At 60.1% G+C, this 23339-nt stretch overlaps 1 protein-coding gene across 1 annotated transcript in view; it reads left to right on the forward strand.

Annotated features, from left to right (window-relative positions):
- LOC100589116 (plexin-A1) overlaps nt 1-23339 on the forward strand; it is a 334429-nt gene that overhangs the window by 306989 nt on the left and 4101 nt on the right. The window contains exons 15-36 of the mRNA XM_030801673.1: nt 817-1017; nt 2876-2972; nt 3038-3231; nt 3338-3489; nt 3566-3686; nt 4041-4177; nt 5371-5538; nt 5797-5890; nt 6278-6517; nt 6602-6745; nt 7144-7378; nt 9062-9204; nt 10943-11199; nt 11609-11675; nt 17974-18120; nt 18215-18374; nt 19031-19134; nt 19478-19574; nt 19917-20107; nt 20284-20453; nt 22440-22652; nt 22740-22890. Coding sequence (XP_030657533.1) covers nt 817-1017; nt 2876-2972; nt 3038-3231; nt 3338-3489; nt 3566-3686; nt 4041-4177; nt 5371-5538; nt 5797-5890; nt 6278-6517; nt 6602-6745; nt 7144-7378; nt 9062-9204; nt 10943-11199; nt 11609-11675; nt 17974-18120; nt 18215-18374; nt 19031-19134; nt 19478-19574; nt 19917-20107; nt 20284-20453; nt 22440-22652; nt 22740-22890 — 3483 coding nt within the window. The remainder of the gene's footprint in view (nt 1-816; nt 1018-2875; nt 2973-3037; nt 3232-3337; nt 3490-3565; nt 3687-4040; nt 4178-5370; nt 5539-5796; nt 5891-6277; nt 6518-6601; nt 6746-7143; nt 7379-9061; nt 9205-10942; nt 11200-11608; nt 11676-17973; nt 18121-18214; nt 18375-19030; nt 19135-19477; nt 19575-19916; nt 20108-20283; nt 20454-22439; nt 22653-22739; nt 22891-23339) is intronic.

Consider the following 23339-nt stretch of genomic DNA (forward strand, 5'->3'; position numbering starts at 1 on the left):
AGCTGTGGTGGGAACACACAGTTCCAAGTGCAGCCCCTAAGTTGGGGCCAGTGGCCCTAGCTGCAAGGTGCCACCACCTGCCTCTCCCCAGTGGACACAGGAGCATCTCTGCAGACCCAGAGATTAGTGGTCAGCTTGCCCAGCTGGGCCTTGTTAACTCTGCTTCCCTGGAGCTCCTGAGGGGCCAGGCCAGAGTCCAGGCCCCCTCCTGGGTCCTGGAAAATCTCTGCAGAGCTGGGCCTGGGCCTTCGTGCCTGCCTTGGGGGCTGTTGCAGGGCTTGGGGATTACAGCCTGTTTTCAGCATCCCTATTTAAAGCCCAGCTTCTCAGTGTTCCCGAGGGGCCATCTCCTGAGGCCAGCAGCAGCCATGCTGCAAGGAAGCCAGGCCATTGCATCAGTTATTGTTGCTGAAATGCTGGCCCCAGAGGCCAGGCCTGTTTTTCTGCTGGGCTCTGGCTATTTTTATACACTCACTGGGCCCCCAGCGCAGAACCTGCAGCCCTAGAGCCCCAATCTCTTCTGCCTCTGGGGCCTTTTCAGCTGTTGGCCAGATGGGGCTCCTTTGGTCTCTGGAATGGTGGGGGTCCTAGAACATGGGGCAGGGCATTCAGGGGCCAGAGGTAATAGAGCCTGTCTGGGTCACAGTATGCAGTCACTGTCCCAGCCAGCAGTCCTCGGTTTGCCAGTGCATAAAATGGGCACATTGGTGCTTGGCTGGGAGCACCACAGGCCCAGTGCACATCTGGAGCATAGTGGGGTGCACCTTGCTCACTGGTCTCCGCCCCCGGGCTCAGCCAAACTCTTCTTATCCCCAGGACTGCCCACAGATCCTGCCCTCCACGCAGATCTACGTGCCAGTGGGAGTGGTAAAGCCCATCACCCTGGCCGCACGGAACCTGCCTCAGCCACAGTCAGGCCAGCGTGGATATGAGTGTCTCTTCCACATCCCGGGCAGCCCGGCCCGTGTCACCGCCCTGCGCTTCAACAGCTCCAGCCTGCAGTGCCAGAATTCCTCGGTGAGGTGGCCAGGGCAGGGGCTGGGGGCCGTGAGCTGGAATGGGCCGGTTATCCTCACGGCCCTGGGTCCTGGCGTGTGCTTGTTCACAGAGGGCGGTGCACATGCTCACGTGTATCTCTGATGAGTCAGAAGCCACTCCTGGCTTCCCCAGGCCATTGCTAGGCCCTTGAGATGTGCCTGGGTCATGTGGGCAAGTGGGCTGCAGGGAGCCCATGCTGTCCTGGTAGCTGCTGAGAGCACTCAGATGTGTGGTGGGAGCAGCCTGAGTGTGGGAGTGGACAGCAGCCAGACTCATGGGACTCGCACATTGCAGCCTCCGTGGGTCCCAGGCATGGGCTGATCGTCAGGTCTGAGTGTGTGCAGGAATAGCCAGGTGGCTGCCAGCCTTCATCACTGTGGCTCCCGGAGGGCAGAGGTCAGGGTGCCAGAGCGCATGGCTGCATCCATCCCTGGCCAAATGCAGAAAACACTCCCATTGGCCCGCACTTGCACACTAGCAGACGGTTGTTGCCTGTGGTCCAAGCATGTGTAGACCTTCAGATCCGACACAATCGTGTTTGACAAGCTCTACTGTTAGGTGCAGTGCGTTCAGTGACAGGGGATCTCTATAGAGCCAGCTGTTTCCTGAGTGGTGGGGGAGTGGGGCCCAGTTGCCCAGCAGTTGGAGGCCTGTGCTGAAGTCCCGCACTCCCGGCAGGCCTCTGTCTCCCCTTCTGCTCAGGACAGGTGTGATCCAGGGAGCAGTGGGCTTCCTAGAACTCACTGCAGGGGCAGGTGGCTGGGCTGTTGTGTGGGGCACTGGGCTGTCGACAAGGTCTTGGCTGGACCCCATCCCCTGGAAGCCCTGGGGAGGGCCTTGATGGGGTCAGAGATCTGGAGCCCCTTGGCTGACCCCTGGTCTGTCCCAGCAGGGTGGGGTAGGGTCTGGAGGGTCACAATAGGCTTCCTGGGGCAGGGTGGGTTGCAGGTCAGCCAAGAGGATCACTCCTGTCCACCACAGCTATCTGGAGTTCCCTCTGCCATCCAGCCTTTCCAGACATTTCTGCTCTATCACCAACTCTTTGCCTGCCCTGCACCTTCCACCTGCGTCTCCCTCCCCACCCTCCCTTCTCACCAGGCCCACATTAATCTTCCCTTCAGCTGTGTTTAAAGGGAAGCGGGAGTATCGGGGAATTTGATAGGATCCAATTAAATTCCTGCAGATAAAATAATGATGAATTGCCGGGCCGCCCCTTGGAGACGCTGGGCTCCCTGCGCCGCCCCAGCACGGGAACAGAGTTGAGGTCATCTGCGGCAGAAAGTGGGGCACAGCTGGAGTCCTAGCCAGGTTCCCTGGGAGGGGCAGTTCCCCTGGGCCCAGCCTACCCTTGTTGAGGAGGGGACGGGGAGCAGGGCTGCACCTGACAGTGATTTTGCCTGTCTCTGCCCCAGTCCCGGGACACAGATCTCCCACCTCAAGGCAGGGCAGTCCCGGCCCATTCAGCAAAGATGCTGAGGTTCACAGAGCATGCTGATGCATATTCTAGGGCCAGCTGGGAGTCCTGGGTTCCCAGCCTGGCTGACTGCAGGGAGTGGTCAGAGGCTTCCTGTGGTTGGAGGTGGTCTCCAAGGGGGTGCCATAGAGGTGACTGGGAAGCACAGAGGTTCCCCTGGAAGGGCACCTCATATGGTTGCTAGGCTGGAGAGAGGGGGCTCTGGAGCCAGGAAGGAAGCCCTGTGTAGGGTGAGGGTGGAGAGGGAGCAGTTGTGGCTGCAGAAACCTCCCCCTGAGCTGGCGCCTTGGCGGCTTTGTGGGCGTGAGGCTCCCGCCTGGAGGCCGCTTAGCTGGGAAGCCTGACCGCGCCATCACCCAACAGTACTCCTACGAGGGGAATGACGTCAGCGACCTGCCAGTGAACCTGTCGGTCGTGTGGAATGGCAACTTTGTCATTGACAACCCACAGAACATCCAGGGTGAGTGGGCGCCCTGGCAGGGTGGGCAGTGGGCGGGCCCGAGCTGACCGCACCCCTCCCCGCAGCGCACCTCTACAAGTGCCCGGCCCTGCGCGAGAGCTGCGGCCTCTGCCTCAAGGCCGACCCACGCTTCGAGTGTGGATGGTGCGTGGCTGAGCGCCGCTGCTCCCTGCGACACCACTGCGCTGCCGACACACCTGCATCATGGATGCACGCGCGTCACGGCAGCAGTCGCTGCGCCGACCCCAAGATCCTCAAGGTAGGGCCCCCAGCCCTGCCCCACACCCCATGCCCCGCCCTGCACCACCGCACACCCTACGCCCTTCGGGATGCCTGTACCGCAGCCCAGCCTCTGCCTCCCTCAGCTGTCCCCCGAGACGGGCCCGAGGCAGGGCGGCACGCGGCTCACCATCACAGGCGAGAACCTGGGCCTGCGATTCGAGGACGTGCGTCTGGGCGTGCGCGTGGGCAAGGTGCTGTGCAGCCCCGTGGAGAGCGAGTACATCAGTGCGGAGCAGTGAGTGCAGCCCCGGGTGTGCGCGGGGCGGGATGGGGCAGGGCTCCTGCAGCCCCTGAGGCCCGCCTGCCCACAGGATCGTCTGTGAGATCGGGGACGCCAGCTCCGTGCGTGCCCACGACGCCCTGGTGGAGGTGTGCGTGCGGGACTGCTCACCGCACTACCGCGCCCTGTCACCCAAGCGCTTCACCTTCGTGGTGAGTCTGCTGCCCTCCCTCTCTCCCTATTTCCTGCTGCTCTGAGAGGGTGCCGCTGAGGGCTCCTGGGCCTCTTCAGGGCCCCTTGTCTGGCCATACTCTGCCACTGCTTTTCCACTGCCTGGGTGCTGCCCCTCCCCTCCTGTGCCTAGGCCAGCTCCAGGGCTCCCTGGCTCACCTTGGGCTGTGCCTGAGAAACCTGGGAGTACTGGCTCTGAAGTGCAGCTCCCAGGCATGTGGGCTTCTAGGCTGGGGAACTGTCTTGGGTGGGGTAAGCAGGCCAAGTGGGGCCTGTCCCCATGTGGCCCAAGGGGGACTTTCCTGAGAGCTTCAGCAAGTTCCCTCTTCCTGCAGACACCAACCTTCTACCGTGTGAGCCCCTCCCGCGGGCCTCTGTCAGGGGGCACCTGGATTGGCATCGAGGGAAGCCACCTGAACGCAGGCAGTGATGTGGCTGTGTCGGTCGGTGGCCGGCCCTGCTCCTTCTCCTGGTACGGGGTGCAGGTGGGGGTGGGGGCCTGGCTGCCCCTCCTCCTGGTTCAGATGGTTGCATGCCCTTTCTTGTTGCCTGGGCAACGAGGCTATGGAGAGCCTGGCTGGGGTGATCACTGTGAAACCCAGAGGCGGAGGTTACCATGGAAACAGGCTACCTCCAGAGTGGTAGGACTGGGCGGTGATGGGCGCGGGGCCTGCCTTTGGGGGCGGGGCAACCTGGCTGCCTCTGCCCTGGTTCTTCCCTTTGGGGAGGGGGGAATCCCTTGGCTACAAAATAAGAAGTATTTTTAAAAATTTTTAAGGGAGAAAACAGAAATCTTAACAAAAGCCCTGAGGCTTGAAGTGGATAATTTTAGATTAGGGATGATAATGGAACGTCCCTTTAAATATTTTCCTGTGATAATTACCCGTTATCAGACTAATCATTGGTGTCTGCAGCTGAGGGGGCCTGGTGGCTGTGGGGCTCCTGGCAGTGGTGGAAGAACTGAGGGTCCGGACCCAGGTGCGGGCCATGCCCGGCTGCCTGCCCAGTGGGGTGTCCCCATGACCCCCACCTAGGCCAGCTCATCTAGTCTCCTCACAGCCCCCTGGGATGCGGGGATAGGGCGAGCTATTCCCACTGGGACAGGTGCCGAGAGGGAAGGTGTCTGTCTGGCCCAGGGTAGTAGGAGTGGGCGCTGGGCTCCCAGCACTCGGAGCACAGGCTGAGTGAGGGTGGCCCTGGGACAGGCAGGGAAGGTCGGGCCAGAGCTTAGTCTCGCCAGCCCTCCGCAGGGACAGAGGGAGGGCAGCTTGAGCCTAACTCCCAGCCTGGCGTGTGTGGGGTGGGCCTGCTGCCTACTGCCTCTGGGGAGGCAGAGGCCCGGTGGGTGTGGAGCCCTGGCCAGGGTCACCAGGAGTGGGTGTGGGCAACAGGGAGGCTGTGATGAAAGCAGACCTGGAGAGGCAGTAGGACGGGTCCCAAATGCCAGGCTGGGCAACAGTGGGGGCCTGAAGGGGCTGGGAGCCAGGGCGAGGGTAGGACAGACATGCACAGCCCCAGGATGGAAAGTAGCAGTGATAGTATGCAGCCACCCAAGGCAGTACCTGTGACAGGTGGCGCTGTTCCCACCGTCCCTCAATGCATCTGCATTCCACCTGCCTGGGTTCCATCTGTGTGCTCCTCACTGTCCTACTCCGGCACCTCCAGGAGGAACTCCCGTGAGATCCGGTGCCTGACACCCCCCGGGCAGAGCCCTGGCAGCGCTCCCATCATCATCAACATCAACCGCGCCCAGCTCACCAACCCCGAGGTGAAGTACAACTACACCGAGGACCCCACCATCCTGAGGATCGACCCCGAGTGGAGCATCAACAGGTGGGGTCCAGCAACACGCATTCCCTAACCCCAGCTATTGAGAGCAGTGCCGAGCCAGGAGCTCTTCCACCGAACGCTTGGCGGTGGCCCGCCTGCATGCCGGGTACTATCCTGCCAGGAAGCAACCCTTGCCAAGAGTTTTTACCTGTTTCCTGTCTTTGGGGAAGGCAGGCTTTGCCTGGCTGAGCTGTGGCCCGCGTTTCCAGCTCACTGGGCCCCAGCATCATCTGGTGACCCCCCACCCCTGTCCTATTCCAGCGGTGGGACCCTCCTAACAGTCACGGGCACCAACCTGGCCACTGTCCGTGAACCCCGAATCCGGGCCAAGTACGGAGGCATTGAGAGGGAGAACGTGAGTCCCTGCCCTCAGCTGCCCACCTCGGTCCAGGCCTTTACCTGGGATGGGGCTCCTGCTAGGAATACCCGTGTCCCTGCCTCTGCCCCTACCCCTGCCCCTTCCCAGCTTATGCCAACCTTGGCTGTGCCTGGAGACCCCTGGGGAGGCACCTGTCCTGCCTGGCGGGTGGAAGGTCTGGCTCTGGGTTGCCGGCTGCACACACCTCTCCTTCAGGCCACATGTCCCTGGTCCACGTGGGGTGGGTGGCCCAGGACCTGCCCTGCTGGTGCCTGGCATCATCTGTGCAGGGAGCAGGCAGTCCCCAGGCCAGGGGCTCTGTCACTGGGAGCTGCTGGGCCACTCGGGGAGGTCCCGCCCAGCATCCCCACCCTGTGTCTCCAGGGCTGCCTGGTGTACAATGACACCACCATGGTATGCCGCGCCCCGTCTGTGGCCAATCCTGTGCGCAGCCCACCAGAGCTGGGGGAGCGGCCGGATGAGCTGGGCTTCGTCATGGACAACGTGCGCTCCCTGCTTGTGCTCAACTCCACCTCCTTCCTCTACTACCCTGACCCTGTACTTGAGCCACTCAGCCCCACTGGCCTGCTGGAGCTGAAGCCCAGCTCCCCACTTATCCTCAAGGTAGGTCACCATTGGCTGTAGGCTGGGCCAGGCCAGGGAAGAGGCCCCTTGTCCTGGGCTCTGGCTCACCCCCACCTCCTACAGGGCCGGAACCTCTTGCCACCTGCGCCTGGCAACTCCCGACTCAACTACACGGTGCTCATCGGCTCCACACCCTGCACCCTCACCGTGTCGGAGACGCAACTGCTGTGTGAGGCGCCCAACCTCACGGGGCAGCACAAGGTCACGGTGCGTCTGTCCACCAGGGGTGCGGAGCTGGGAGAGCCATGCCCCACCTGTGGACCCTGCCCCACTAGCACAGCCCAAGCTCTGACCTTGCCCCAGACTCACCCCTAGCTCAGAGGGCGCCCAGCTCCAGTGCAGGCCCTGCCTTAGCCCTCAGCCTGCCACTTCCTTGAGCCCCCGACTGTCTACCCACCCTGAGCCCTTGCCATACCAGTGGTGCCCTGGCTGGCCAGGCGCCTGCCCTGGGTCCCAGTGTCTCCACCTTGCTGACCACTCTGTGCCCCTGTCGGTGGGACCTTGCCCACAGGCAGGTGTTGCGGGGGGGTCTTGCCCATCGGGAGGGGCTCCCGAGCTTTGTGGAAAGCATGGGTGGCTCCTGAGTGGCCTCCACCCACCGGCAGGTGCGGGCAGGTGGCTTTGAGTTCTCGCCAGGGACACTGCAGGTGTACTCTGACAGCCTGCTGACGCTGCCTGCCATCGTGGGCATCGGCGGGGGTGGGGGTCTCCTGCTGCTGGTCATCGTGGCTGTGCTCATCGCCTACAAGCGCAAGTCACGAGATGCCGACCGCACACTCAAGCGGCTGCAGCTCCAGATGGACAACCTAGAGTCCCGCGTGGCCCTTGAATGCAAGGAAGGTCTGTTGGGGCCGGGGCTCACTGGGGCAGCTGCCACCTCCGAGCCAGGCCCTGGCCTGTCCCCACACCTACTTCCACCCGCCCCACCCTGCTTCAGCTCAGTTTACAATGTTCCTAATAGCCTTGCTGTGCCAGAGCTGGTCCCAGGGCAGTGGGCGGGTGCCTGACCAGGGCCTGGCCCTGCAGCAGGTACCACCTCCTCGGGGTGCTGCTTGCGACACAGAACCCCAAGCCAGACTGTTTGCATTTGTATCCCAGCTGGGCTATAAGGCTGAAGGTGGCTACTTACCCTTCTGTGCCTCAGTCTTGTCATCTGTAGAGTGGGCACAGTGACAGTGCCTACTTTCCCTGGGCGCTGGGAGTCGTGGTGGGTTGGCTGGTGCCAGCGGAGCAGCAGAGAGGGGTGCTTCCGCCATGCAGCAATGGGGAACCCTTACGCTTTGGCAGTCCCTGGGCACATAGAGATCTTGACCTGAGCTGACCTTTGTCCTTGAGATGTCTATAGGGGGAGTCATGCCACACCATCCTCCTGATCCAGGGCAGGTGTGGGTGGCAGAAATCTGTTCCATGCTGGGCGAGACTTTGAGCGTTTGCAGATGGTAACTCACACATGTTCAGGGCTCTAGGGGGCAGATACTAGGAGTGCTCCTGCTGCAGTGTAGGACCTTAGCCATGTGGTCCAGCATGGGGTCGTCATGAATTCCACTGGGACTCAACTGGGATGGGGTGTTTTGTTTGCACAGGACTCAGCCAGTCTTAAAATGCAAAGTTATGCATCCTGGGAGCCCTCTCAGTCCCAGACAAACCTAAGTGGCCCTGTGGTGGGCTAAGGGTTGCCCTACCTCTTGGGCAGCCCTGGTGGGACTGGAGGCAGGTGTGTGTCGGGGCCAGGTGGGAGGCAGGTGGCCTGGGCCTCCCTTGTGCTCCCGCCTGCTGAGGCTGGCTGTCTGGCGAGGCTGGCGTGTGTGGATGCAGTGGCTGGCGGCTGCTCCAGGCCAGCCAGGTGCAGATAACTAGACACCTGGCAGCGGTGCCCAGGAGGCGAAGGCTCCAGCTCTTAATTAAACCTGTCAGATATCCTCCAGAGCCTGCCTGGCACTCCTCTGGCTTCTGATCAGATAGCCCGATCCTCAGGCTGTCGTAGGACTGACATCTCACAGCTCTGGAATGTTCTGTCAGGGCCTGCTTCACTGCCCTGCCTGCCTTTGTTCCTGACAGAGGCAGAGCTGGCCCTGAGCAGGGTGGGCCACATTGAGGGTGCACCAGGCCCGAGATGTGCATGCCATGGTGTGGGGGCTTGGGGACAGCCTGCAGCCCTGGGACCTCACCCCTGGCTGCACTCTACCACCTCACAGCGGGTGGAAGGAGCCCGAACTCCAAAGCTGCTCTACGCTTAACTGCCAGTGCCTGAGATGCAGGAGGCCCCGCCCAGCCTGCCCCTGATGCCGATGCTTTCTCTCCTCTTGTCTTGCTTGATCCTGTGGGAACCTTGCAGAGGAGAGTTACTATCCCTGTGCTAGGGCTGTAGTAGCTGGGGGACGGAGAGGCACAGTGGTTTCCTTAAGATCATGAAACCAGTAAGTGTCAGAGTCAGGATTTGATGTAGGCCCCAAGAGTGAGAGGGTTGGGGCATGGAGCGAGGCCACCAGGGCATGCTGTACCTGACGCCGCATCTGGCCTCAGCCTTTGCAGAGCTGCAGACAGACATCCACGAGCTGACCAACGACCTGGACGGTGCCGGCATCCCCTTCCTTGACTACCGGACATATGCCATGAGGGTGCTCTTTCCTGGGATCGAGGACCACCCTGTGCTCAAGGAGATGGAGGTAGAACCACTGGCTCTGGGGTCACAGGAACTCAGAGGCAGCTGCTGTCTTCTGCCTTTGGGGCTCCTTGGGTGCTGATGGATGGTATGGGGCAGCCTGTGTGGCCTGGGGGAGGGTCCAGGCCTGCAGGGCTCTGGGCTCAGCCAAGTGGGGAGCAGGTGCTGGGAGGCAGAACCAAGACCAGGCCAGCACAGTGGAGCCCTGCGCCCTGGGGTCGGGGCAGGGGAATGGCCAGCGTGGCTCTGCTCCATGAAGTACCTCCAGAGGGCAGGAGGAGGCTCTGGCCCCAGGGCCTGCGTGGGATGCCAGGCCTCGTCCCGGCAAACCACTTGTCAGCCTCGGCTTCTGGCACCTCCCCGGTGGCTGCCCCTTGGGCCCTGCCTCTGTTGGGGGTCCTGCCTGCAGCTCCGTTGGCCTGGTCTCCTGGGTGGCTCTGGATGCGAAGCCTCACTGGGCAGGGGCTGTGTGCTGGGAGGTGCGGGTGCCTGATGAAGTCTGCTATGGTGGTTTGGGATGGGAGCGTGTGGCTGGCATAGCACCAGGGCCTCAGAGAGTAGGGCTTTGCCCTGTAGACCTTGGCAGCGAGCCTGGGGAGGGAAAAGAAGGCTGGCTCCCACGTCCCCAAAGGGCCCCTAGCGGCAGGCAGGTTAGGAGCCAGTCCTCGGTGAGCCACAGCCAGGGGCTCGGCAGGTTAGCTCAGTCACACTCTCCAGCTGAGGGCACCCCCCACCGTGTGCCTTGGATGTTGGGGAGCCCATGTCCCCTGTGGTGGCTCTGTTGGTGGGAAGTCCCTTTTGAGCTGATACTGAGCAGACCTTCCCGCCTTGGGCCCTGGGCTGCCTGTGGCTGAGCGCTGCCATCCTGTTCCTGGGCTTGCTGCCACGCGGGGCTCCACAGCCTCCCCAGGTTGTATCTCTCTTTCAGTGTCTCCATTTGCTGTGTCTGTCAGACTGTCTCTCTCAGCCGTGACTGTGTGTGTTCTGCCTGGGCCATTACCTGTCTGCCTGATACCTGTTGGCCTTGGCTGGGAGCCTGGTATCACTGGTGGCCTCTGGGCTCTGCCTAATAGGGAACATCTTGCCCTGATAAACCTTAGTATGAACAAGAGAGAGAGAGTAGGGGCCCTGGAGCCGGCCATGCCTCTACTCCACTCCTTTTTCCTACCGGCAGTGTGGCCCTAATCAAACCTCTTCTTGTCTCCAACCTTGTGTCCTCATCCATGAGATGCAGAGGCTGGTCGTGCATTGGTTATCATTGTCAAGGCAGAAGGAGATGATAGACATGCACTCCTGGTACCCAGTGGATGGGGGCATTGAGTTGGACTTCCTCTGAGCTGCTGCAGGCCCGATGCGGGGGTTGCTGTTCAAAGGGCCCAGCCACAGAGAGGGTGGCGTGAGCAGCCCCTCTCATTCTGCACCCAGCCGCACTGGTAACACCTTTGTCATGTCGGCTTGCAGTGGGCTTCTCAGTCTGCCACAGGGACTCTGTGGCCAAGGCTGCCCTGATGGCAATAGGCAGTGGTGGCATCACCCAGGTCATGTCCATTTTGCTAAGGACAGGTGAAGCTTGGGAATGACCCACCGAGCCGAGGAGTCAGGGCAGCTTGTCACTTGCCTTCCAGGCCCGTCCTCTGATGGGGCCCTGCCTCACCAGCCAGGCCTAGACAGCCCCTCACCGGTCAGCTTGGGGGCTGGGGCTGGGTGCTTCTCTGTGGTCTGAGCTCCGTGTGCTCCCTCAGGTGCAGGCCAATGTAGAGAAGTCGCTGACACTGTTCGGGCAGCTGCTGACCAAGAAGCACTTCCTGCTGACCTTCATCCGCACGCTGGAGGCACAGCGCAGCTTCTCCATGCGTGACCGCGGGAACGTGGCCTCGCTCATCATGACAGCCCTGCAGGGCGAGATGGAATACGCCACGGGCGTGCTCAAGCAGCTGCTTTCCGACCTCATCGAGAAGAACCTGGAGAGCAAGAACCACCCCAAGCTGCTACTGCGCCGGTGAGCCTGGGGGGCACTGGGGTTGGGGGAGGCAGGCCCATGCCTCCAGCTTTGGACAGGCCGGTCTAGCAGGCCCAGAGACGTTGCTGTGGCAGTTCCCACCAGGCAGGGGTGGGAGGACTCACTTGGCCTCTGAGGCTCAGCTGCCACCTCCCTAGGTACTGATAGTGAGGACCCAGGCTCGAGTTCCATACTCACAGGCCTGGGCTCTGGGTGAAGGGCTGGGGTCTCCATGACAGCCCCTGAAGCCCCTGCTGCCCGCTCATGTGGGTGCCTTTCGAGACCTGACCTTGGATGCTGCAGGAAGGGAGGCAGGGTGGGGTGGGATCGGTGGGTGAGGCCTGCGGGGGCCCTGTGCCTGCTGGACAGCTGGAATTACACCACTCTGCCCATATTCTGTGCTCCCCAGGACTGAGTCGGTGGCAGAGAAGATGCTAACCAACTGGTTCACCTTCCTCTTGTATAAGTTCCTCAAGGTAAGCAGAGGCGGGAGGAAGCAGTTGTCAGAGGCAAGTGAACAGCCTGAGGGGAAAATGGAGAGAGGAGGGGATCAGTGGGAGGTGCTGGAGAATGACAGCAGGTGGGGTCTTGGTGGAGTTCTGGCTCGGGCCCAGGCTCCTGGACATGCAGCCGCTCTTGGCTCCTGGCTCCCGGCTCCCTCCTCCCTCCTTCTGAGGCTGTCAGGCCCTTGCACAGCCCACCAAGGTAGGTGTGGGAGTTCAGATACAGGCTCTCAGTGCCCACAGCTGGCCTGGGCTCAGGAGGCTGGGGGCACCCTGGGCAGGGGCCTCTGAGGGGCCAGCCTGGAGGTGCCTAAAGGCTCTAGTCCACCACCTGTCATGGGGATAGGTGGCCGCACTGGGCTTCCCCTGTGCTGTCCATTCAAGGCCCTCCCACCCCCCAGCAGTGGGATGCTGCCATCCTCAGAACAGGAACAGGGTGTAGGCCAGAGACTGTAGGCCGGGGCCCAGGCTGGACGGGGATCTGGGTGGGCCTTATCTGGGCAGTAAGCAGTTGAATTGCTGTTTGCACTTCTGATGTTGGGACTTACACAGACTTGGGTATCTGGCTTCTCTTGGAAATCTGAAGGCCTGGTTAGCCCACTCCTGAGAGGTGGGAGGAGCCCGGTGTGTGCATGGTGAAGTGCATGCTCCTCGCCTGGCTTCAGTGGTCCTGGTCGCTGCTCTGTGGGTGAGGGTGACTGACAGTGTAGCCCAGTGATGGAGGGTGGGAGCTGGCACTGACTGCCTGGGTTCGATTCTCCTGGTTTCCTTATGGAATCCAGGGATGGCATCTCTGTCTCCGCTGGCCCGTGGGGCTTTCAGGCCTCCTGTAGCCAGATGCTGCTGAGCTCAGGTGATCAGCGCACAGATCCCTGCACAGAGCGGAGTCCTGGCCGGGCATCCTCGCTGCGGAGAGAGACACTGGACGGGAAATACAGCAGACAGGCAATGGGGCAGGGTGAGCAGGGAGGGTGGGATTCGAGCAGAGGTCTGAAGACCAGGCCAAGGGACGGAAGAGAGTCCCAGGCAGAAGAGGCCACTGGGGAGAAGGCCCCAGGTGGGATGGGCAGGGGCGGGGCTTGTCTGTCCTGGATCGTCTCTGGAGGTGGGACATTTATGTGTATATAGCAGTCTCTGGCACCTAGCAAGTGCCCAGTAGATGATAACATCCTTAGGCAGAACTGGAAGCAGGTAACACAAAGTCGTGCATGTCCTGTAGAAAGTACAGTTCTATGAAGACTGCATATTATGTGTGCGTGCTGGGTAAGCTGGGCTCTGTGAGCCTAAAGCAGCAGGCGCCCTGGGTGAGGCGGAGAGGGCAGTGCTAACCTAGGTCCCTGTCTGATCCTGATTCTCCACACCCACAGAGACAGGGCTCAGGGCAGCAAATGCATGTAAGCACTGACGTTGGGTGTGGATTCTCTTTCATGCCAGGATATAGGGGGCCAGCCTCAGCCAGCGCAGTGTGGCCCCATAGGGTATTATAAGCAGAGAGGGTGGCAGTGGGGCACTGTGGAGGGGTTGTCTTCAGGCCGGATCGGACATTCCATGGAGAGCTGGGGACATTTGGGACAGGCACTGAGGGATGTGTGGGCAGTGGAGGGAGGCAGAGGGAGGCCAGTCTCAGCCAAGGGAGCCATAGGAAAGGGACACAGGGAGGAGGGAGGCAGGGGTGACCATTTGGGTGGGAGTGGTGCAGGTCCAAGGGGTGTGGGCTGTGTGTTGGGGGCTTCACAGCCCATGCCCATGACCCTAGCCCACCCTCGTTGTCAGTGGGGTCCCAGTGTGGGGGGCAGGCAGGGGCCAGGAGCTGTCAGATCTCCTTAGGTCATCACTGCCTTCCTCCAGTTCTAGGAGGACCCCATATATGCAAGGGAGGATGTGTACTGGGCGCAAGGACATGGCCCGAGGCTGAGAGGCGCAGACAGCCATGCTGGAGCTGGGCGCCCCCTGGATGGGACTGAGATGGGCCCAGGGCTGTTTCCATCCACATAACTGGCCAGTGACTTTTTTTTTTGCCACCATATCTGGTTTTTTTTTGTTTTTGTCTTTTTTAAGATAGATGTTATTGTTTAGAGCAGTTTCAGATTCACAGTAAAATTGAACAGAAGGTACAGAGGTTTCCCATGCGCCCGCTGCTCCCATGCATGCACAGTCTCCCCACTGTTAGCATCCCTAGGAGAGGGGTACATTTGGTCCAGTCAATGAACCTGCCAGGACACATCTTTACCACCCAGTGCCCCTCGTTTCCGTGCGGGCTCACTCTTGGTGCTCTGCATTCTGTGAGTTTGGATGAATGTACGATGCCATGTATCCACCATTATAGCATCACACAGAATAGTGTCGCTGCCCTAAAAATCCTCCGAGCTCACTTGTCATCTCTCCCTCCCCCTGAGCCCTTGGCACCCGTTGATCTCATTGTCTTCTTAAGTTGTGCCTTTTCCAGATGTCACATAGTGGAATCGTGCACTGTTACTGTAGCCTTTTCAAACTGCCTCCCCTCACTTCGTAATCTACTTTGAAGGTTCCTTTATTTATTTTCATAGCTTAATAGCTCATTTCTTTTTAGTGTGCCACAAACTTAAAAAAATTTGTTATGGTGAAATACACATGACATAAAATTTACCGTCTTAACCGTTTTTAAGTGCACAGTTGAGTGGTATTGGATGCATTTACAGCGGTGTTGGCCATGGCCACCTGCTCCATGGCTCTTCATCTTGTAAAGCTGAAACTCTGTCCCCATTGAACACCCACTCCTTGTTCCTTCCTCCCCAGCCCCTGGAACCATTCTACTCTCTGTCTCTGTGAATCTGACAGCTCTAGGGACCTCATATGAGTGGAATCATGCATTGTTTGTCCTTTCGTGGCTGGCTTAATTTCATCAGCTTAATGGGGAAGCAATCCAGGTGTCCATCAACGATGAATGAATAAGCAAAATGTGGTCTGTGCATACAATGAGATAGTAGTCTGCCTTAGAAAGGAAGGAAATTCTGACATGCCGCAACATGGATGAACTTTGAGAACACAAACTCTTTTTAAACAACCCAAATCCTTTTCATTCCTTGCTGTCTTTAGAAACAAAAACTTCAACTAGAGAAGAAACCCATGCCATTTTAGCACATGTAAACAACCTGGAAAGGAGGATGGAGGGGTGAGCTCCCTGCCCCGCTGTGGTTCTGGTGGTAATGACCACCAGAATTTTGGTGCCTGTCCTCCCAGGCTGGGGTCTGAACTGAAGCAAATATGAATAGACTGTGCTTTTTAATATGAAGATGAAGGTTAGTATCAGACCTTTTTTCTCATTAGAGAGTTTTAAATTTTTTCAGTACCGCATATTTTCACTGTACCTCGCTCCCCCTCTGTCCTCATCTTGGCCATAGTGTTAGGCCCATCTTTGCAGGTGAGCACACAAATGTTTGCTTGTTTTTATGAGCTGCATAGTGTTCCATGGTGTGGCCGTTTCATCATTTGTTTAACTGTGGCGCCGCTGATGGCCAGTGCTGCGCAGCTTGGATTGGGATGCAGTTGTCTCTGCTTGCCTGGTCCTGTTTAAGTGCCTTTCCAGAAGAGTGAGTGTGGGTGATCAGGCACACTCATTTTTCATTGTAACGTATGCTGCTGCATTTTCCTACAAGAAAGGTTGCAAATGTACCAGTTCATCATCTGAGAATCTGACCTAGGCCTGGGACAGCACTTGTCTTATTGATCTTTTTCACCTCTGCCCATTTGAAAAGTACAGACTGGTAGGTTGTTGCCTTAGTTGGCATTTCTTTAACACCTTGGACATCTTTTTACATATTTGATTGGCTGCTCTTATTTTTTCTTTGAAGCCAAGTTTGTAAGTGTCCATTTTTACCCTTTCCTTGTTTTTCTAGGGTCATTTCTTTTAGATTATAGGAATTTTTTTTTTTTGAGACAGAGTTTCGCTCTTGTTGTCCAGGCTGAGTGCAATGGCGCGATCTCAGCTCACCACAACATCCACTTCCCTGGTTCAAGCGATTCTCCTGCCTCAGCCTCCTAAGTAGCTGGGATTATAGGCATGTGCCACCGCGCCTGGTTTATTTTGTATTTTCAGTAGAGACGGGGGTTCTCCATGTTGGTCAGGCTAGTCTCAAACTCCTGACCTCAGGTGATCCCCTCACTTAGGCCTCCCAAAGTGCTGGGATTACAGGCGTGAGCCACTGCACCCAGGAACTTTTTAACATACACACTTCCCATCTTTTCAAGCTCATGTGTGCCGCTGAGAAATGATTTTTATTTATGTGGTGTGGAGTAGGGATCTGGTTTGATCCTCCCACCTCCCCATGCCCACCGTGGAGAAGCGCTTATCGTAATGTCATTTATTGAACTGCCCGTATTATCCTTCTATTTGAAAAGTGGCACTTTTTGTTGGGCAGTTTTTGCACATTCCTGACTGGGGTTGGGAGGAGTCTGAGGTCTTCCTTTTCCCCCTCACTGCATGAGAGATTGAGGCTGCGACAAGAAAAGGACTGGACCTTCCTCTTCCCTGGCCTCTGAGCTCTTGGTACCTCCTTTGCAGCCTCTAGGCTGGCCTGGCTGAAGAAGCGGGTGGAATGGGGCGGGGCCTGCTGCCTGGGTTGGGTGTGAATGCCCGGCTCAGCCTGAGCCTTCTCTGGGGACACCTGGCTTGTATGGGGCAGGCACTTTGGGGTCAGCTGGATCTGGGTTCAGATCTTGGCTTCTCCAGTTTCTTGCTGTGTGACCTTGGGCCAATAGCTGCACTCCCCTGACCTTCAGAGACTAGCTGTGGTCCTTTCAGTCTCTGAGGCCAGGCCTGGGAACCCTCGGGCAGGTGTCTGACTTTGGGAAACCCTCAAAGGCTCTCGTCTTCCTGTCACATTAATGGCTCTCCATCTGGATCTGCACCCTTTTTCCTCCTCCTTCGTGGCTAACTTAATGAAACCAAGTTTGCAAATGAAACATAATTTCAAAGACAGGCATGTTGTTGGAAGGTCTGGGATGGTCTTAACAGCTGTCTCTCTAATTACCACAGACGCTAACGAGGTGCCTGGAGCCTCTGGTTACGGGAGCAGAGCCGCTGTTTGTTTGCCAGGGCCGGGTAGGAGGCAGGGCTGCCAAGCCTGCCCCTCTATTGAGGTGCACACACACCTGAAGGCCCTTGGGCAGGCAGGGCCTGCAGTGGACCCCGTGCCCAGGCTCTGGGTGGGCCTCACCTGTGTGGCCAACTCAGCCAGCCCAGACGTGAACGTTTCTCAGGGGCAGCTCTCCATTCACTCAATTCATCCAGCAAGTGTCTGTGATGCCCCATGCACAGGCTCAGCCAGTGCTGGCAGTAGGGCATAGTGAGCAGGCCAGGCAGCTCCCACTCCAGAGGGGTTGGCAGGGGTGCGCAGGATCCTTCAGAGAATGACAGATGGCGGGGGAGACTCAGTGAGGCAGTGGTTGGGGGTACGTGTGCTGGGCGCTCCCCAGGAGACTTTCTGAAAAGGGCACATTGGGTTGTGTCCAGAAGGGCCTGTGAAGACGCCAGGGGAAATTTCTGGTTGTAGAGGCAGCAGTTGCAAAGGCCCTGAGGTGGGACATGAAGCGGTTCTCATGCTACAGCGTGGGGAGCCAGAGGGTGAGGGGTCAGAGGGGTCAGGTGCCCGCTGAGGGCCCGGGGCTGTGCTGCTGGCCCTGTGCTGTGTGCTCGGGTGCTGGTGAACCTCCCTGGGTGGGCAAGCCTCCCCAGGTGGGTATGTCAGCAGCTGTGACACACCATAGGTGTGTCCTGGAGTAATATGGGGGCCCAGCTGGGTGGTCTCTCGGAGGCCAGCGGATCACAGTCACATTTGGAGTTGCATAGTATGGGGTCCGCTGGTGCCACGGGCAGCAGGCCATGGGGAGCTTTGTCCCCTCCAGCTAGGGGGCAGGCCCCTGGGAGGCTGGAGCTAGGCAGGGATCCTGCTGAGACCAGGGGAGACTTCTGGGTGAAATAGGCCTCGGCCCTCCCTGATGCAGGCCCCGCATGCCATGCCATGTTCCTCGATATGCTATGCGCCTCCTGGCTCATGTGTAATTTAGGGTTTTCATGTGATATTTGTGGGGTGGCAGTATGTTTCGTTTCCTGATTTTCTTGCAGTCTCTGCTGGGCTTTGGGACTAAGGCTATACTTGCCTCCCAAAGAGTTGGGAAGTGCTGCTCATTTCTCCTTGCCGGGAACACCATGGCTGGCACTCAATGGGTGGAGGGGCAGGTGGGGTGTAGGCCCGGGGGTCCTGGCTGCAGCCTCATGCTGCCACCCCCGCAGGAGTGCGCTGGGGAGCCACTGTTCATGCTGTACTGCGCCATCAAGCAGCAGATGGAGAAGGGCCCCATCGACGCTATCACGGGCGAGGCACGCTACTCCCTGAGTGAGGACAAGCTCATCCGGCAGCAGATTGACTACAAGACGCTGGTGAGCGCGGCCGCCATCTGTCCTGGGTGCCCTGGTGCCCACCACCCCCTAGTTGTGGGGCTGACGCTGCCGCCCTGCTCCACCCTGCCCGCAGACCCTGAACTGTGTGAACCCTGAGAACGAGAATGCACCTGAGGTGCCGGTGAAGGGGCTGGACTGTGACACAGTCACCCAGGCCAAGGAGAAGCTGCTGGACGCTGCCTACAAGGGCGTGCCCTACTCCCAGCGGCCCAAGGCCGCGGACATGGACCTGGGTGAGTGGGCGGGGCCACGGCTGCCCGGGGTGTGTGCTGGAGCAGAGGGGCAGGGCCATGGCTCAGTACTGAGCTTGGCGGGGAAGGCCAGGCCAGTCCTCCGCACCAGGCTGGTCTGGAGGGCAGTGGAATGGCGAGTGGGCTGTCCAGTCCCAGGTTGGGTGTAGAGGGTGTCTGCCCTGCCCTGCCCTGGGCAGAGACTCTGGGAGGTGGTAGGTTCCAGTGCACTCTGGGAAGCACTGGGCTCTTGGAGCCCTGAGGGGGATACTCAGGCTCATGAGAGGGGCAGGTGGAGCCATTGAGGGACAGAGGGGATGGGACGGGTTTGGGGTGGGGCCTGGAGTCCTGCAGATGTGACTGGAGAGGCTGGGGCCCCACAGAAGCCTCGGTGCCAGGCTGAGGAGTTGGGGCCCTAAGGCTTGGGGAAGGCAGGGCAGACCCCCTTAGGCTGGGGCTGCTGTGGCAGATTGGGAGGGCTGTGGCAGGTTGCAGCGGGCTACGGCAGGTTAGGGGTGCTGCAGCAGGTGTGGAGGTGTGTCCCTGCTCTGTGCTGGTGCTGAGAGCTGCAGGCGGGACCCCGTCCCACTACACTGCTGTGATGGAGGAGGGAAAGAGGGCCCCAGCGGCCCCACCCTCTAGCTCCCTCCTCCCCGCAGAGTGGCGCCAGGGCCGCATGGCGCGCATCATCCTGCAGGATGAGGACGTCACCACCAAGATTGACAACGATTGGAAGAGGCTGAACACACTGGCTCACTACCAGGTGGCTCCCGGCCCTCCGACCCTAGCACAGGCCTCCCTCCCCTTGGGGCTTCCACAGCGCAGCCGCCAATGTTTGCAGCATGTGGGCTGGACAGCAGCTGGATCTGTCAGGGAGAGGAGGGGAGGTGGTCACGTATGTGTGTGGACCATCCCAGGACCCGAGCTGGGCTTGTGGGATTGCCTGGCATCCCTGGGCTGTCCTGATGTAGAGTCCCAGACTGAGTGAGGTGGCTGCCTCCAGGCACAGCACTAGGGTGTCACTGGGGTCTCCAGCCAGGGAGCGGGAGTCTGGTGGGGCAGGGGCACCCTGGTGGGTCACAGGGTCCCTGGCCCTCTGCCCACAGGTGACAGATGGATCCTCGGTGGCACTGGTGCCCAAGCAGACATCCGCCTACAACATCTCCAACTCCTCCACCTTCACCAAGTCCCTCAGCAGATACGGTGAGGGGCCAGGCAGTGGGCGAGAGGGCAGCACATGGGTCCCTGGCCTGGGCAGGACGTCCCCCGGGCTCCCACGCTGCAGCAGCTGGACGGGAGGACCCAGGGGCAGTTGTCAAGCCTGTCACTCGCACTCTTGGCCTCACCGTCCAGCTCTGGAGGCTGCACCTCCTCCCCCCCACTGTGTGTCCATACACAATTATGCCACCTCTGTGGTGTCATTGGCTGCCCCAAAATCCCACATGGGTGGGGGTGCCATCCCCAGCTTTCAGATGGGGAAACTGAGGCTCAGGTGGGGGGCGTAGGGTGCCAGCCAATGCGGGCGCTGACAGCCTGGTGCTGCAGAGAGCATGCTGCGCACGGCCAGCAGCCCTGACAGCCTGCGCTCGCGCACGCCCATGATCACGCCTGACCTGGAAAGCGGCACCAAGCTGTGGCACCTGGTGAAGAACCACGACCACCTGGACCAGCGCGAGGGTGACCGCGGCAGCAAGATGGTCTCGGAGATCTACCTGACGCGGCTACTGGCCACCAAGGTGGGCCTGGCTGGCAGACGGGGGCAGGGGACGCTGGGCCAACCTAGCTCGGAGAAAGTGCCAGGCCCAGAGCAAGGGCCCCCACGCTGCTCCCATGGCCACTTGCCCAGTCACCCAGGAGGTGTTGGCAGCCAGGCAGAGCCCTGGAGCTCAGTGTCCCTGCCTGCCCCCCGCAGGGCACGCTGCAGAAGTTTGTGGACGACCTGTTTGAGACAATCTTCAGCACGGCGCACCGGGGCTCGGCCCTGCCGCTGGCCATCAAGTACATGTTCGACTTCCTGGACGAGCAGGCCGACAAGCACCAGATCCACGATGCCGACGTGCGCCACACCTGGAAGAGCAACTGGTAACGCAGGGCAGAGGGGCGGAGGGGCATCCCCCAGGGCCAGGCCAGATGTGTTCCCAGGGCCCTCACCCTGTTCTGATCCGGAGCCCGCACTTGGGGCTCCCTGGCGTGGGGACACAACCCAGCAGGGGCATGGCGGGCCAGCGCTGTGCTAACTGGCCTTCCCTATCTGCCTGCACCCCTTGACCCACGGCTCGCCCTCTGCTCCAGCCACTGAGCCCCTCCCGCTGCTGCAGGAACTGTGTGCAGGTATGAGTGGCCCTGGGTGTGCACAGCTGTGCAGACATGAGTGTGGGCTGCAGCATGAGAAACAGGGCACAGTGGACCAGCCCTGAGCCGGCTGGTTGCAGTGATGAGGGCAACAGGGACCACAGGTACTCCTGGTACTCTTTAGTGCGAGGAATTTACAGCCTCCCCACTGCAGTGTGGGGCCAGGCCAGAGACTGCTTACTGAGGTGCAGAGGCTGAGCCACTTGCCACAGTCTCACGGAGCAGGTGGAATATGGAGCAGGGCCTGCCCAGACTGCACCGTGCACAGCTACACCAGTGTGAGCTGGGGCTCTATGAGGCTGGGTTTCGTTATGAAGAGGCACCCAGCCTCTGAGTGGCCTCTCCCTAGAGTGTCTGCTGCCTCCCTGGCCAGCCAGTCCCTTGCTTTCCTCCGGCCTGGCCCACCTCTGGGACAGTGACCTGCTTCTTCCCTGGTCATGGACTGCCCAACTTGGCAATGTTGGCTTCCTCTCTGCCATGCAGGCAGGCCAGCCCTTGGCCTCACTCCTTACTCAGGGCCCCCAAGCTCTGGTGTGTGGCCCCCTGCTCTGGTTGGCACACCTTAGCCACACCTTAGCCCCTGGAGCGGGTCCCTGCTGTGTGTGTGGCCCCCACCCCAGCAGACAGCCCCACCCTGGCCTGCTACAGGGGAGCCCCTCTCTGTGCACCAGTCCCCTCCACCTGCATGGCCGAGGGGTTCTGGGGTAGGACTGCTCCCCCACACTTGGGGTCAGGTGGATGCCCTTGCCTGTATGGCTGGACCCTGCTTCACCAGGAAGTGCCCCTCCTCACCTTGCATCCTGCTGGGGTCTCCCCCCAGTTCTGTGCACACTCAGTGTGCACACTCTCCACCGTCTTAGCTCCCCTCTCTCCTGGACTGTCCCTGCCACATTTTCTGGCTCCCGGGCCAGCAGCCACCCCTGACTTGGTCTTGTCTAGCCCATGTGTTGCTTCCTAAACCTGGGATGCAGCCACCCCAACCTGTCCCAGCTCCGCCCACTGCTCTCGGAGTCTAGGGTTTAGATGAAGTGTCACGAAGCCCCTCTCCTGGGCCATGCTGATTGGGCACAGCGGGAGATGGGGGCCTCCAGGGATGCAGTGTCTCCAGGTCAGCATGTTCTGGGAGAATGCTCTGTCATAGTGGAACATTCTAGACCCGTGCTGTCCAGGGTAGTGGCTCCTGAGCATTTGAAATGGCACTGGTGTGGCTGAGGGTCTGGGCTCTTCATTTAAGTTAAGCAGCCATGTGTGGCCAGTGCTGCCAGGCAGCCCAGCTAATGGCAGTCCCTGAGGTGGTGTTTGAGGCACAGAGGGCTGGTCTCTGCAGGAATGGGTCCCCTGGGCCAGAGCTGAGCTGCAGGTCTCAGTGCAGGAGCCAGGAGTGCAAGCCAGCATGCAGGCCTAGGAGGGCAGTGGCTGTGTGGAGTGGGCCTCTGAGGGCCTGGTCACATCTTGCCCTTGTGCAACCGAGTGCATTTGAGCACGCCTATCTCATGATGCTCTGCGTGAGATGCAGGTGGTGAGGGCAGCACATCTCTGGTTGGGTGGCAGGGGACGGCCCTCACTTACCATGGGCCCTGCACCTCTATGGGCCTCGTTTCCCCGTCTGCATGGAAAGCCATGCCCACTTTGGATTCGGAGCCGGGAGGGCCACAAGGTCGCTGCTCAGGAGGGAGCAGAGGCCTGTCTGAGCGGCGCCTGGACTCTCGCCTGCAGCCTGCCCCTGCGCTTCTGGGTGAACGTGATCAAGAACCCACAGTTTGTGTTCGACATTCACAAGAACAGCATCACGGACGCCTGCTTGTCGGTGGTGGCCCAGACCTTCATGGACTCCTGCTCCACCTCTGAGCACAAGCTGGGCAAGGACTCACCCTCCAACAAGCTGCTCTACGCCAAGGACATCCCCAACTACAAGAGCTGGGTGGAGAGGTGGGCAGAGGGGGCAGGGGTCAGGGGCAGGGTCCGGGCGGGCAGCCTGGATTCTGCTCATGTGCCCACCTGGCCACTCACCTGCAGGTACTACGCGGACATCGCCAAGATGCCGGCCATCAGTGACCAGGACATGAGTGCGTATCTGGCTGAGCAGTCCCGCCTGCACCTGAGCCAGTTCAACAGCATGAGCGCCTTGCACGAGATCTACTCCTACATCACCAAGTACAAGGATGAGGTGAACACCATGGGAGCCCGCAAGCTGGGCTGGGAGGGCTTGCCGGCCCCTGCCAGAGCCACCTGCTGTGCCCCGCCCTGCCACTCCTCCCTGAATCTCTGGGCTGCCACCGGCCACCTTCATTCCTCTGCACCCGCTGGCCACCTGGTTCCTTGGGGCCAGAAGGGAGCCTGCCAGGCCGAGCAGAGAAGGCCGTGGTGGAGTCAGTGTGTGCAGCCACGTGGTGTTAGGGGTGGGGAAGATGGGATGGCAGCTTCTTCCTGAGGCAGAGGGTGTGTGGATGGTGAGCAGCTTCCCTGAGGGGCTCATTTCAGTGTTTTCCAGTCTGGGCCAGCATCTCCTGGGCTGGGCATAGGCTCTTGGCAGAGCTTTCCTTTCAGTATCTTTTCTGCTGACTTGGAGTGAGGCCACGTACGTGGAACTGGGGACGGGGTCCAGGAGGTATCCAG

Source organism: Nomascus leucogenys, chromosome 21, assembly GCF_006542625.1.
Source record: "Nomascus leucogenys isolate Asia chromosome 21, Asia_NLE_v1, whole genome shotgun sequence".
Classification (NCBI taxonomy): Eukaryota; Metazoa; Chordata; class Mammalia; order Primates; family Hylobatidae; genus Nomascus; species Nomascus leucogenys.